This window comes from Engraulis encrasicolus, chromosome 24 (assembly GCF_034702125.1).
Source record: "Engraulis encrasicolus isolate BLACKSEA-1 chromosome 24, IST_EnEncr_1.0, whole genome shotgun sequence".
Taxonomy (NCBI): domain Eukaryota; kingdom Metazoa; phylum Chordata; class Actinopteri; order Clupeiformes; family Engraulidae; genus Engraulis; species Engraulis encrasicolus.
In genome coordinates this window covers 2,735,726-2,749,550 of record NC_085880.1, presented here as the reverse complement: position 1 = coordinate 2,749,550, position 13,825 = coordinate 2,735,726, and the positions used below count along the sequence as shown (strand labels likewise).

Genomic DNA, 13,825 nt, shown 5'->3' with positions numbered 1-13,825 from the left:
GAAAAATAACCAGATTTCCTGGTCTTCAAGAAGTGCCATTTATTGGCCAATTGGTCTGTACTTCTTGTTCACACTCTCTCTCTTCCTCTTTTTCCCTCTCTTTTCTCCCTCTTCCATCTTCTCCTCCTCCTCTCTCAGTCTCCCCCTCTCTCTCTCCCTCTGTCTGTTTGTCTATCTGCTTCTAAGCCATTGAAGATGTTGCAGCTGTGCTTGGCTGGACAGTGCTAGTCGGCCGGGGGGAGAGGAGACTACAGAGGCACCATGCTGCCTGAGTAAGTGCTTTCAAAGGGGCCTCACGCAGCATCAGAGAGTGCAGTGTAGCATGTGACCAGCCTGTATGGTTGGCAGCCCCTTCCTCCTCTCCCCTCTTCCTCCTTCTCCTCCTCCTCCTCCTCCTCCTCCCTCTCTTCTTCCTCCTCCCTGTGCTCCCCATCCCACCACTCTGTAGTGGTTCTTGTGGTGATTCATTAACAGAAGGATTTTTGACAGGAAGATTGAGGTTGTGAAAGGAGGGGGTTCTGGGAACCGGACTGGGTGTAGGGGGAGGTAAGGGTGGGGGAGGCGCACTTCTGTCCTTCAAACAAAAAGAAGAAAATGCACAATGTTGTTATCATTTGGAAATCACTCACAAATGTGTAGAAGGGGCAGTAATATGTGTATATATATATTTATTTATATGTTTATTTATTTAATTTGACAGAACATCTGATGAACATCTGCTCCTATCCTGTTTCCCTGGCGTACAAGCTGGCCTAGAAGACATGTCTCTGTCTCGCAGGATATTCATTTGGACATGCTTCCAGCAGGATTTCACATGCTTGCTCTGGATGAAAGGCACTTCATGTACCAGTTAATGACACGTTATGTGCATCGCCGTCCCCCCCTTAATCGATATCACGCATATACTGTATAGTACATCTCAGTCAGGCCTATACTGGCCTCTGGGAATTTTCACAATCAATTTAAGTGTGTCTCTCACTCCAGTGCCTGATGCCATGGAAACCCCAGCAAAAACAATCAATGTAGTGAAGGGTTGAGTACCTCTGGCGTCTGGATCGAGTTTAACCTGCACATCATTATTTTTCTCACAGCTCATCTCTCATGTCATCATAACTGCCAGGTATTGAGCTACCATGTAGCCCTCAGACGGCCAAGCCTGCCAAGATGTTCCTACTGTCGTGCATACAATCATCAAATAGCAAAGTGAATCAAATCAAGAGCCTTTGTCAGTACTCAAGCATCAATATCCTCTGGGCAACTTCAAATTATCATTATTACTATTGCTATTATCTCAATCATTGACAGATTGACTCCTTTTCAACGCAGAATGGGAGATAGGAAAAACAACCGTTCAACTGACACTGAAAACAATTGCATTAGGTGCCCTCCATTTCGTTTTTTGTCAAATTACAGTTCTGAGAGATTAGCGAGACAAACATGAGTATGTTGATTGAAGTTGAAATTAGATGAATCTCTGGTAATTGTAGCTATTATGATAAATGATTGGCTTCAGGCTTTGTTGTCCGTTGTTGTCATGAGCGTGGGAGGTATGATCTCACTGTGTTGCAATGCACTACACAGCCTACATGGCTGGCATAATTCTGTTTCCATAAAACACATTATCCATGTGTAACCAAACAAAGGTATATGCTCGCTGTAGGCATATTTATCCCAAGCTGATGTATAGATATTGAATTGGTACGACTGGATTGTTTATGCTCTTTCACCGTTATCTCATATCTACTGAAACCGTCCTCATCCTGTTTTGCTGATTACATTTTCCAGTTTGATAGTTTGATAAATGCTTCCTGGAGGAATAAAGAAAAAACGGCTAAAAGGGGGAGAAAAGGTTATTTTCCATTCACCCTCTCTTGGTGGGCCTTCAAAGCACGCAAGCTCAGGCATTTAAAAGAAGACTCTTGAAACCTTTTTCTTTTTTTAACATTTCTTAAATGATAATTAAAAAAACAAAGCTGCTGGCTTCGTACAGTGTTTTGCTGAAGTGGAGGCTCTCACTTATAACACTCTTATCAAACAAAGTGCAGACTTCAAATTTTCACTCTCAGAGATGAAAGGCATTCCCCAGCAGCGCCATAGAGGTCAGAGCAACTGCTCAGTATACACAAATGGAATTGTATAACAAGGGCTGCGTTCAGCATCTCAAAGAATTGAGTATGTCAATGAGTAAGAGTGCGCGCGTGTGTGTGTGTGCGTGCGTGCTTGCGCACGTGTGTGTGTGTGTGTGTGTGTGTGTGTGCAGCCATGACATGGTGCATTGTAAGGGGCAAGTTACAGCTCTATTAGCACCCCCTGTTTATGGATCGTCTGCTCGGGCCTGGAACTTGCGAGCTTTCCCTTTCTCCCCCTCTCTTTGAAGTTGCCATTTAGGTGAAGTATTCACAGAGTCAAGGCTGCCAAATCTTCTGCACATCTGCAGCAACATCTTTTGGCTGCTCATCAAATGTGTTGCTGTCTGGAATAAACCTCCTCAAGAAAGACAGGAGCCATAACAATTCAGGCCTGTGTGTGTGTGAGAGAGAGAGGGGGGGGGGGGTAAAGGAGAGTACAGGAATGAGAGTTATGAGCGTTTGTACTGTACGTGCAAGAGTGTCCGTGTGTGTGAGAGACAGAGAGACACAAAGCACATTTTTTGCTCCTTTATTGCTCTGTCTCTTCCCACAGAGATCCAACCGTTCCTCATATCTCAACACCCTGCAATGACATCATGGAACACACTGAAACGAGTGGAGAAATCTCCACACCAGTACTTGCAAGCAGTGAAGCTGACATGGGGGGACAAAGGGGTGAGTTGCCCCGTGCCCAGGGAGAGAGGGGGCCCAGGATTGGGTCCTTTTTACATTGTGTGTATTGGGTGGGGGGAGCTTTTAGGTGTCTTTGTCCTGGGCCCAGCCGAAAGCTAGGCAACTTGTAACCCCCGCATGAAGCGCTTCCTAAATTTGAATGGCCCGTGTGGTTTGCTTTCTCATAAACTCAGGCTATAATGACGTGCCAATCCCAAGTGTGACTTTGCTATTCCACATCCTCTCGGGAGTAATACTTATTAGAGTGTAGGATATTACAATTCTTGGAATCAAAAGAGTTTGATTCGTTTCTCATTTGTCTCTCACAAGTTGCCAGGTATTGTGTGGCACCCATTAACTGCGAAACACCCCAAATGAAATTTGCTGTTAATATTTTTGCCTTATGAAACAATTGGGATTAGAAACACATGCACAGCTCTCATTAAAGCATGGGCCAGATGAAAGATCATAAAAAGGAACATTTGTATACACAGTGCCTAAACATATAGGGCCTAGTGTGCTCATGGGTGCAGCCCACCGAAATCCACATGGCGATAATGTAATTCATTATCTCATACTCATATTTAGTTAGTGCTGCATAACACTTGAAAAAAAAAACACATTTTAAACATGCAATGTTTTTTGGATGAGCAAGAAAGCATTGTTATAGTTGTCAGCCGCATTTAAAATAACACAAGTTTGAAGGGGTGAGGCATGCGTCGTCGCCACTTTTTAATATCAATCACAGCCGCAAAGATTAAACAAGATCCTACGCACACAGTCTGGTCAGAATGATGTGGATTATAGGCCTATGAGTGCTGCAATATTTATGGAAATAATCAAGATGTCTGTTTTTGGACAATGGTTTGTAATGCGGATCTCGCCTGTTGGTGGGATATGGATATAAAAATGTGTTTTTCGTTATATGGGCCTGATTTGCTGCGTGGACAGCAGGTGTTACTCGTTCATAGTGCCAGTGTGTGCCTGCCTTCGGCCCATGGGGCAGAGCTTGCTGTTTTTGGAGAGCGGCGAGCCATCTCACTGGCATAGAAGAGTGCATAACCACACTCCTATGCCCTCCATAACATTCCAGCCAATCCCGTGAGAAAACAAGAAAACAACAAAGAACACATGGGATTGACTCTGTCATGTTACAAATCCAGCAAAACTGTTCCAGTTGTTTCTGTTGGCCGAGATGCTTTTTTTTCATTATTTTTAAATGTCTGAAAGTGCTGACACTTGAAACGTATGAGAACAGTGGAGTCTCTCTCTCTCTCTCTCTGTCTCTCTCTCTCTCTCTCTCTCTCTCTCTCTCTCTCTCTCTCTCTCTCTCTCTCTCTCTCTCTCTCTCTCTCTCTCTCTCTCTCTCTCTCTCTCTGCATGTACGCGCAAGACAGATTTTGATGCCAAAAACAAAGATCAACAAAGGCTGAGATCTTGTCAAACATGAAAAAATAAGCCATACAAAAATATTCAGGGGGTCAATTTCCGTGGCTATATTTGACTGTATAAGGCAAGCCAAGCAACCATGCACCTCTCCTCCAAGTCGGGGTACCTGAGGCACATTTCTCCGTTTCCCCGAAAACCCAGAGCCTAGATGTCTTTGCAACAATCAAGACAACACAGCCACCTAATGGCCACAAGTAGGAACTTGTACAAAAGCCTCTACAAAGGCATTTTTTATTATCATGTTTGTGGGTGTGGTGCATCTGGCTTCTTTCATCGTGCTGTGAAGGTTGGGAAATTTAACCAGCACATGCACAAGAGCATCTGACACTGCATCTGAGATACAGGCCTTATTATTCAGTGATTGTGCAAATTGATTCTGATATTCATGCCACATCTCATTAGCTTGTTACTGTGGTATCTTATTTAAGGTGCCCAATGTAGGATGGTGGCCAGAGCAGGTTGCAACTGTGCTGCTCATTGAAACTGTGCTGCCTATTGCCAAATTTGATATTTTTGTATTTACTAATTCTAAATATATTTTATTAATATGACCAAACCACAGTAAGTTTTGCAGCTAAACATGTTTATTTCTGAACATTTAAAATGGCAGACATAAGATCCACCTCTCCATGTATGAAAAGATAAATGTTGTCGTAATGAATACTTATTTGATGGTGTAGGTAAGAAGGCCTATTCATGAAAAAAGGTAACGTTTGTGAACGGGCAGCATTAATTCTGGAAAGCAACTGCTAAAAGATACACGAACACAGTGCACCAAGCTGTCACCACTGAACGCACACTTAGACTGTGTTCATCTATGCAGGACAAATGTGTGCATTTGTAGGAAGCTCAAATCTCTTTCTCATTATAGACCTATCTCCTTTTCTTTGTATAATGACAATAAATGTTTTATTTGTATTTAAATCCGGTGTGGGCTATTGATTCGCCAAAGTATATGGTGTAATTTAGTCTTTTAACTGTTGTTCACTGCAAAATGCAAAACAACTAGTCCTATGATTTCGGTCTCTGTCTCTTTTTATTTAGTGCCACAACAAGAAAAACATCTGGACCATGCACAGTGATGTAGCCTACAGTATAAGCATTGATTTTAAAAGATCCTCGAGGACACCCCCAAGAATCAGTAGCCTACAACTATTGCACTGAGAGGCGTTTTTCTACTTAATGTTTAATGTGAAATAATCTGTTTGTATCATTGACAGTAAATAGAATGGACGTAATATATACTGTCAATGGTTTGTATGTATGCTACTAACACCTTAATTTCCTTCGGAATTAATACATTCTAGGCCCTTCTCTAGAGTCGTATTCTATTCTATTCTACTCTGCAACCTCCCTATGTCACATGAACATACTGAGCAGTCAACAACAACTTACTGTATCATTGGCAAACTATTTGGATGTATTACAACTCCCGCCCACTAGATGGCGTATAAAATTTAATAACTAGTCGAATTTCTGTTCGCCTGAAAAAACACGAACAAGGCGTCAAAATACAACGGCGGGAGATGTTGCCATCTAGCACGGATAGTATGCTCCTTTCTTTTTTAAAATGTTCTGTAGAGAAATTCAAAGAGTGGACGTTTAGTCGTATCCCAGTAGGCTATTCCAAAGTATTGCAAAGTTTAGTGCATATTTTGAAAGCACATGAGCGGTACAAGCTAATTAACAGTCTAGCATGTTCTTCCGAATATAGTCAGCAGTCAGTTACTTACATTCACCACACAATGCAATTTCCCACAAAACTGCCGCTGGCTACATGACTAGAGGATGCAAGCTACTATGGCACGATTCATTATATTGAATGTTAACACCGAATTAGTTCTACCAATTTGCAAAGTCTGTAGGCATGGATGAGGACAACTGTGACTAGTTTTTAAAAGGTCTATCTATGTGATGTGTTCTTCGACAGCAACCATCAAGATAACTGCGGGGGACCCTTACCCCGAGTCAACAGAAGAACAAATCATGGCAAATTATCTCAATCTCGGGTTGGTCACACAGGTGAGATTTCTTTGAGCTATGGCGTCCCAAAAAACGTTTAGGCACCACCAAAGTCAAAGTGACCTCGACAACACCATGCTGCTCCGAACACTATTTATTTCTGAGCATTGAAGCATGGTTGCTTTTCAAATCACTCAGTTAGTGTGTACTACATGCAGTTCAGTATCCCGAATATGATGCATATCCCGGCTATGATGTATGATCATAATTCGGGATACTGAACTGCATATAAACTCACTCAATGTTTGAGCGCTGGGCTGACCAATGAGACTACATTAGAATTACATTACATTACGAAATGAACATAACTGGAGTTATAATGTAGTTCTATTCTCACTGATTCTGACAACATTTGAAAAGTACACTTTTAAAATGAAATGAATGTCATTAAACAACTGCTTAATAGTCAGGCAGATTAGTGAGAGAATATTTCAGTTGGTCATACAAGCACCATATTTGGCACACTAGTGCTCTAGAACCTACTTTAACATAAAAGTACGTTATCCAAGTAAAAAAACAAGATGGCCGCCATTTTCCAAGATGGCTGCCATTTGACGTATTCTCGGTCATTGTTTGGGCTATATTGTGACAAAACAGTCCTGTTTTGATTAAATCAATATCAAATTAGATGTTTTGGGACATGGACAGTCCAATTCTGCATTCAAAAAATTAAGATTATCAAATATTATGATAAAAAAAGGAAATGTAGTACACTCCATTGCTACAAGGCAATGCTTCAGTGTTAGTTTAAAAACTTTGTTACAACATTGTTACTGCATAGCAGAGAGTCTAAAATATCATTGACATTCTACTTCTTACTATAACTACAAAGACATAGTGAACACGGGGAGGAAAAAGTTGTTCTCTTCAACTCGGGTGTTGCCAAAAGATGTTCCGAGTCAAGTAAAAAAGGGACATTTTGTGTAAGTCGGTAAAATACTTTTTTTAGCGCTTTTGTTACTTTTTTAGTGTTTCTATCTATGTTGTTCTCACATCTGTAAGTGCATAACTGGGTGCACTTCAGGCTGAAGCGAGAACATTTGCATAATCCTCTGCTTTCTGTCTTGCAGCCACATTTTGTCAACTGCTGACAGGCCTGAGCGATGTGTGGAAGAGTTGACCAGAACACTCTCCAGACCTCGCCATCTATATGTCATCCCATTTGGCAGGGTCCTCAGTCTGCATTTTGCATATACTGGTAGTTGCCTGGCCCCATATGCAGACAGCTTGGAATACAGGACGTTTTACATGCTGCACCAGAGGTGCGCTTGTTGGTGGAATAGAATCATAAGACCTTTGCTTCCGAGCAAATACAGTAATTCCAGTCTTTCCTCATTAACCTTGGCTGTAGTGCTGTGCTTGCCATACATGGTGACAACAAACCTCTCAAGGATATTGAGGTCTGCTTCAGCTATGGTAGGTTGGTACTGACTGAGCTTGTTGAAAACCGGACTCATTTCAGGGCACATCTGCATGCTTGCCATGTAATTTTCTTGCCTGTCCTGCGAAAAGCTGACACAACATCACAACCAGTGAAAGCATGAAAGAAGGGTAAGCCACTACATTTCTGTGGGCCAAGATTTAGCACCATATCATGTATTGGCAACCACCTAAGGGATTGACCCTGGCCAAATCCTACTCAAACCATTTCCAGGCCTGCATCCTGAAGAATCGTAAACACACTGATGGCAACAACAAGAATGTCTGTGTCACATGCCTTAATCAACAAAGATTTTATCTGTTGCTTGGCTGCATGGAGAGCATGTGTGAAGATCCTGGTGTCGGCTTCTTCATGGTTGCATGGACACAAGCCTTCAGTGCTGATTTGTTTGTTTGAAAGGGCCTGCTCTCCTTTTGTCACAACCACTATATTGTGGGGCCACAGGGCCACAATCTTGTCAGCCAAAAACTCAAACAGCTATGTTTTGTTGTCACTGTCTCGCAGAAAGCTTTTCCAGTTTGGTGGTAGCTTGATTCGTCTCTTCGTCTCACTCTTCGTCTATCTGCCTTACCTCTCTTTGACCTTGACTCAGCCTTCAGGCTTGAGGTCCAGTACACATCAAAAACAATGTCTGTTCGCTCATACTTTGATGAGTATGTCAGAATCTTTGGAACTTGCATAGCATACTCTTGAAAGGTCTTTGATGTCTTTGTGGGCATTGAATGCAAAAGGGCAGAACCATCAATGATAACTGTTATACATTCTGGTTGTCTCTCAGGTGGAGAAACGGTAGATTCTAGAATGTTGATGAGTTGAGACCTCTGTCCAGAGTGGAGTTTTCCTGTGTCACTCAGTGTGGCAGGAAATGACTATTTCCCATGTTTAAAAAAAATCAAGGAGGTCACACTCCCTTGACTGACATGATATAAAGAGTCGTTAGAAAAGATCAGTCATCTTTTTCCACTTTTTTCTTTGCTTCACTCGAGGCTACAGCCACATCTTAGCGAAAGAAATCTGGTCTGTTCTTTTTGATGGGCTTGTGGAAGGAAGCCTCATCACCAAGACCATTGAAAAAATCTCTGAGGGCAACTCTCTCTTCCTCTAGGTGATATTTTACAAGCTCTGAAGCACTGGAATGTGCTATGGTGTTTTTGTCCAGTGTAAGCAGATCATTCGACTCCTCCTGAAAAGGATTGCCTACATCCTTCACCGCAACGAACAACTTCTGAACCTTGTCAATGAATGATTTCTGTGACTAACTAGTGTGCTCATTATGCCTGGCATCTCCTTGTGCAGCCTTGACTTGACATGCCAAGTCATACTGGCTGACTAACTGGCTTTTTTCTGGTCCAGACGCCCATCCACCGCCTGAGAACAGATGCATCCTCAGTCACTCCAATGGCACCACCATTGCCTTTGACCACCGCATTGGCCTGCTCATGAGCTTGGTCAATGGCTAAATGGGGACACTTTAACACCTCTTTTGTGTCAGTCTGACAGAGGCAACACTTCCTCCAGTCAGTACCAGCAAAACTCAATGGATTGTTGCCTAACATTGTGTACAATACGGTTTAACGCCGAGGGGCTATCCTTTTTACTACCTTACCGTACACAAACATCAAAGCACATTGAAATATGGGATACATATAGATTCAAGAATGTAATGCCCTACATCTAGCCTGATTGTTCATCCAGTGTTGTTTAATTCCCGTGCAATCTCTACGCCATCCAGGTAACTGTAACCCTTGACTCGGCTGTCCCGCATTGGCACACCCTGACAATTCAGGTGCGGCTATCTAACTACAGTACTACCACTAACTAACCTTCTAGTCAATATCTGTACAGGGGCTTATTAGATAGCATTTAGGACACTTGAGTATTCCATCATCTACAGTAAATACACAACAATGTAAAGTGAAGATTCAACTACAGCTAGCTAGTACACTACAAACCGACACTAAACCCCATGCACAGCAGTAATGTCACCAGTGTGCCCTGGTTGTGCTACGACATTACTCATATCAGATATTACAAAATACACATAGTTTAGATTACTCACTTAATTTACTGGTTTAGTGTGTGATTTTGGATGTTTATTGATACAGAATATCTGAGGTAAAAAAAAACCCATTGAAAATCATTTAAAAAATCGTTTCGTAACGTAACGGCTCACAATCTACAGAGCAAAATATTGCCGAAATTTCAGCGAAATTCGCTGTACGGTTTGGGGATGTGACGTAAGATCTGCTATCTTGAAGGCAAGCAGCCATATTGGAATACAGATTGCACCATTGAATATTTTGATACAGCATTATTTGAAACTTTGAACATGAACATATTTCTACTAATCGAATTCTACCTTGAAAAACACTTTAGTTTCCTTCTTTTATTTAATTTGGTGGCCATCTTAAAAAACTGGCAACCATCTTGGATTTGAAGCCAGATAACATAATTTTCACAAATACTGTAGTACACCCTTGACATCCTTTGGAGAAAATTTCACTTGTATCACCTACTTTATGATCTAGAAGAATATCTAACCAGAAAACATTCGAAAACATTAATTTTGAATGACTCAATACCCGCCATCTTGAAAACTGTCAGCCATATTGGAATACAGTTGACACCATTGGGTATTTCTAGACATAATATATAAACTTTGAAGCTGTGGTAATCGACACATGTCTATTCTACGTAATTCTACCTTGAAAGACACGTTTATTACATTAAATTTGGCGGCCATGTTGAAAACTGGCGGCCATCTTGGATTTGAAGCTGGATAACGTACTTTTCTTAAATAATACACCCTAGACATCATTTGTACCAAAAATGGTGCTTGTATGACTAACTGAAATATTCTGTGAACATTTGGACTTTAATCTGCCTGGTTTTAAGTGTGTTCACACTTTTGGGACGCCTAGGCTATTTTCTTTTTACATTGTTCAGTAAGCCATTATGTAATCCATTGAGGTTTTGTCTTTTCTTCTACACATCAATAACAGTACACCCAATCATTTTAACAGGAGGAGATTGATGCACTGCAGGATCACAGTGTTTTTTCAGCCAATCTGTATAATTTAGTGGAACTGAATGAAATTCAGCATGAGAATGATGAGGTAAGATGATGTGCATTGGCAATACACAATTGGTGGTGATGCTGCTGCTGCTACTACTACTTCTACCATATACAGTTTCTCTACTCTACTCTACTCTCTACCACTTCTACCACAACTACTACTACAAGTCTGTCATGTTTTTTTTCACCCAGAGCACACTTCAATTTGAATTACTTCAGATGGACAAGGGGTATGCTGATATTGCTGCCGACTATTACTTGAGTAAGTGATGAAGGGGAAAAAAAATCTATCATTGCACCGCTGTATGGATGAGGATCCTTCCCTACCCCCCACCCCCTAAGTTTTGTGTTAGTAAACTGTACCATGTCTTGGCAGACCCCACGATTGACGAACTCCAGAGGATCAACACACACCTTGAAACAATCTTGAGGGAACAGAACAATTTGAAGAAGAGGCTGATGCAGGTCCAACATGTCAAGGGCAAGGGTCTACCTGTACACGCTAACACTCACAAGTAAGTAGCAGAAGTGGCACATATCCTTTCCTTAGCCAGAAGCTGAGTTGAATATTAGTATATGGCATTATTACTTCTGGAGTTTCTGTCTTTGTGGTTATAAAAATATAGCAAGTGAAGGTTGATGTGGCAGCCAGCCTGGCCCACTGGCAGATGCAGTATTGAGTGGCAACTGGGCGTGTGTGCATGTTTACTGACTAGGGATGCACAGATACCACTTTTTTGAAAACCAATACAAGTACGAGTACATTAATGTGTGTACTTGCCGATACGATACCTTTTACCACCAACATACAAGGAAAATAAATGCATTTTTTCCACCTGTGATATTTTTATTGTCTATTTCCATGTAGATTTAAATGTTAGTAAATGTATGAGGTGGCACTTTTTTCCATGCTGCTTTCAAGTCCACAGAACGTGACAAGATTTTGCATTGTTTCGTGTAATAGCAGTATCGTGCCTGGTATCGGCAAGTGTTTGACGAGTACGTGTATAATGAACAGTATCTGTGTCGATACCTGATACCAGTATCGGTATCTGTGCATCCCTATTACTGACGAGTGTGTTTGAAAGGCCACCTGGGAAACTCCATCTCCCATTATTATTTATTTTTTATTTTATTATTATTATTATTTTACCTTGTGTTTTATCTTAATGTTTTAAATGTTCTTTGACTCTAATTTATTTCCTTCTTTCTTCCCTGTTTCCTTTCTTTTTGCATTGGTTAATTTTGTGAAGCACATTGAGTTGCACCTCTGTATGAAATGCGCTATACAAATAAACTTGCCTTGCCTTGCCATTGTCATTTATGACACGGCACACAATGCTCACCGCACACAACGACATTGAATTTATGCCTCACCCGTGCAAGGGGGAAGCGCCCAAGGCCTCCCCAAGGGAGTAGTGGGGCGGGACGGTACCATGGTCAGGGTACCTCGCTCATGGAGGATGATGAAGGAGAGCAGTAGTTAAGCCAGCTGTGATGTATTATATCCCTATATGAAGTAAATTCTACAAACAGTTATTTTACATCTTTATCTGTTGTTTACAGATATCTCGTGGAACTCGTTGAGAGTATGGCAGGCCTATTGAAGGATTGTGAGGCGTTTGTAAAGGCGGTTATGTCCATTCCTTGCATGGAGAAATGCATGAACGAGCTGGTATGTTTCTACAGACTGAAATGAAACTCTGATGGGTATTAAGATGTCTGCATGCTTTGTTAATTGGAATACTTTTACATTTAAATCTATTTTTTTTAGCCTATGATTGAGCCACTTCTCTACATAATGTCACTAAATTATAAACAATACAAAATACCTAATATTTATTTTAGTGGTCAAACATGAATCACCATGAAAGTTATGTATACATAGTTTCTAACTTCACACTCTGTAGACAAATGAAACCGGCAGTTGATGTTGACGGCCCTTTGGTGTGTTTTGTGTGTCCACGCTTAGTCCATGGTCATAGATAACTTCCAGAGCAACGCAAAAGACATGAAGCAACTTCACCTGCAAGTTATGCAGTGGAGAGACCAGCAGGTATGAACCAGCAGGAAGTGGCCATACATGACTACAGGCAAGAGGATGGATGATCTACCAGTTTGTACTCTATTCTGAGCTTCTTTTTTTTTTCTTTTTCTTTTTTTATTACTTCATTTGTGTTGAGTTGTTTTGACTTGCATTAACTCATCCACAAGACAACAGGGGCCTATACTACAAAGCTGGTTCAGGATAAGTTGTGGTTAAGTTAAGAGGTAAATCATCTAATACAAGAGCTTTTCTTAAGACAACGAGGACCCCAGATTCTTCTATTAGATGATTTACCTCTTAACTTAAACTTAACTTGTCCTGAACCAGCTTTGTAGTATAGGCCCCAGGAATAGGTCTTGGATGACGTTTAGGTAAGAGAGACCATTTTATTTTTTGAGTCGAGTTCATTTGACTATTGCACTTTATCCAAAAGCAAAACACAGTTTGTGTTGACATGAAATCGATGTTCTTTTTCAAATTCAATGACTTCAGAAGCAATATGGCTGTAGGCTGTAGTTTGTCGCCATGTGGTTTAATGTGTGTCTGTGTCTTGGTGTCTGTTTTTTACAGCTTACTTTCATTTGATATACATATATTGTGTTGTTTCCCATTTAATTAATAAAATATATATCGCATATGCTTTCTTGCCGTTCTCTTTCATTGTAGACAATTAAAAACGTGTTTATTTATTGAGAATTATAGTATGCAGCCATTTGTTGGTTTTACTGTAACTCGTTTGCAAACATTTGTAAATGTTTTGTTTTCAATCAGTTCAGTGATGGGAGCTAAATGTGAATATAGCTATTTAAATGGACCATCATTGTAAGTCTTACCATACTCACTTTGACTTTTGAATTGATTTTAGGGCCACACCAATTTAATTTGTTGGTTCTCGGATTTTTTCAGGAAAAAGTTGAAGCGAGAGGGCGAAAAAAAAAAAAAAAAAAAAAATTGTTGTGTGGTAATGCCACGGATGTAATAAGGGGACT

The 13,825-nt window shown here is 40.9% G+C and overlaps 1 protein-coding gene across 2 annotated transcripts; it reads left to right on the top strand.

The window, feature by feature from the left end:
• Nucleotides 1-246: 246 nt before the first annotated feature.
• haus2 (HAUS augmin like complex subunit 2) lies at nt 247-13,473 on the top strand. Of its 2 annotated transcripts, XM_063191655.1 has the most exons (8): nt 247-272; nt 2,683-2,804; nt 6,181-6,272; nt 10,737-10,829; nt 10,982-11,051; nt 11,166-11,304; nt 12,356-12,464; nt 12,762-13,473. In XM_063191655.1, exons 1-8 carry the CDS (start codon nt 262-264, stop codon nt 12,849-12,851), a joined length of 726 nt encoding a protein of 241 aa, XP_063047725.1. In that variant the 5' UTR covers nt 247-261; the 3' UTR covers nt 12,852-13,473. The 2 variants fall into 2 exon arrangements, with proteins under 2 accessions (XP_063047725.1, XP_063047726.1); XM_063191656.1 differs by lacking the exons at nt 247-272; nt 2,683-2,804 and adding an exon at nt 5,750-5,798.
• The last annotated feature ends 352 nt before the right edge of the window (nt 13,474-13,825 follow it).

Excerpts from the sequence above, each read along its gene's own strand:
- haus2 (XM_063191655.1), top strand. Across the intron at positions 2,805-6,180 it reads TGACATGGGGGGACAAAGGG|CAACCATCAAGATAACTGCG; the intron begins GTGAGTTGCCCC and ends GTTCTTCGACAG. Across the intron at positions 6,273-10,736 it reads ATCTCGGGTTGGTCACACAG|GAGGAGATTGATGCACTGCA; the intron begins GTGAGATTTCTT and ends TCATTTTAACAG.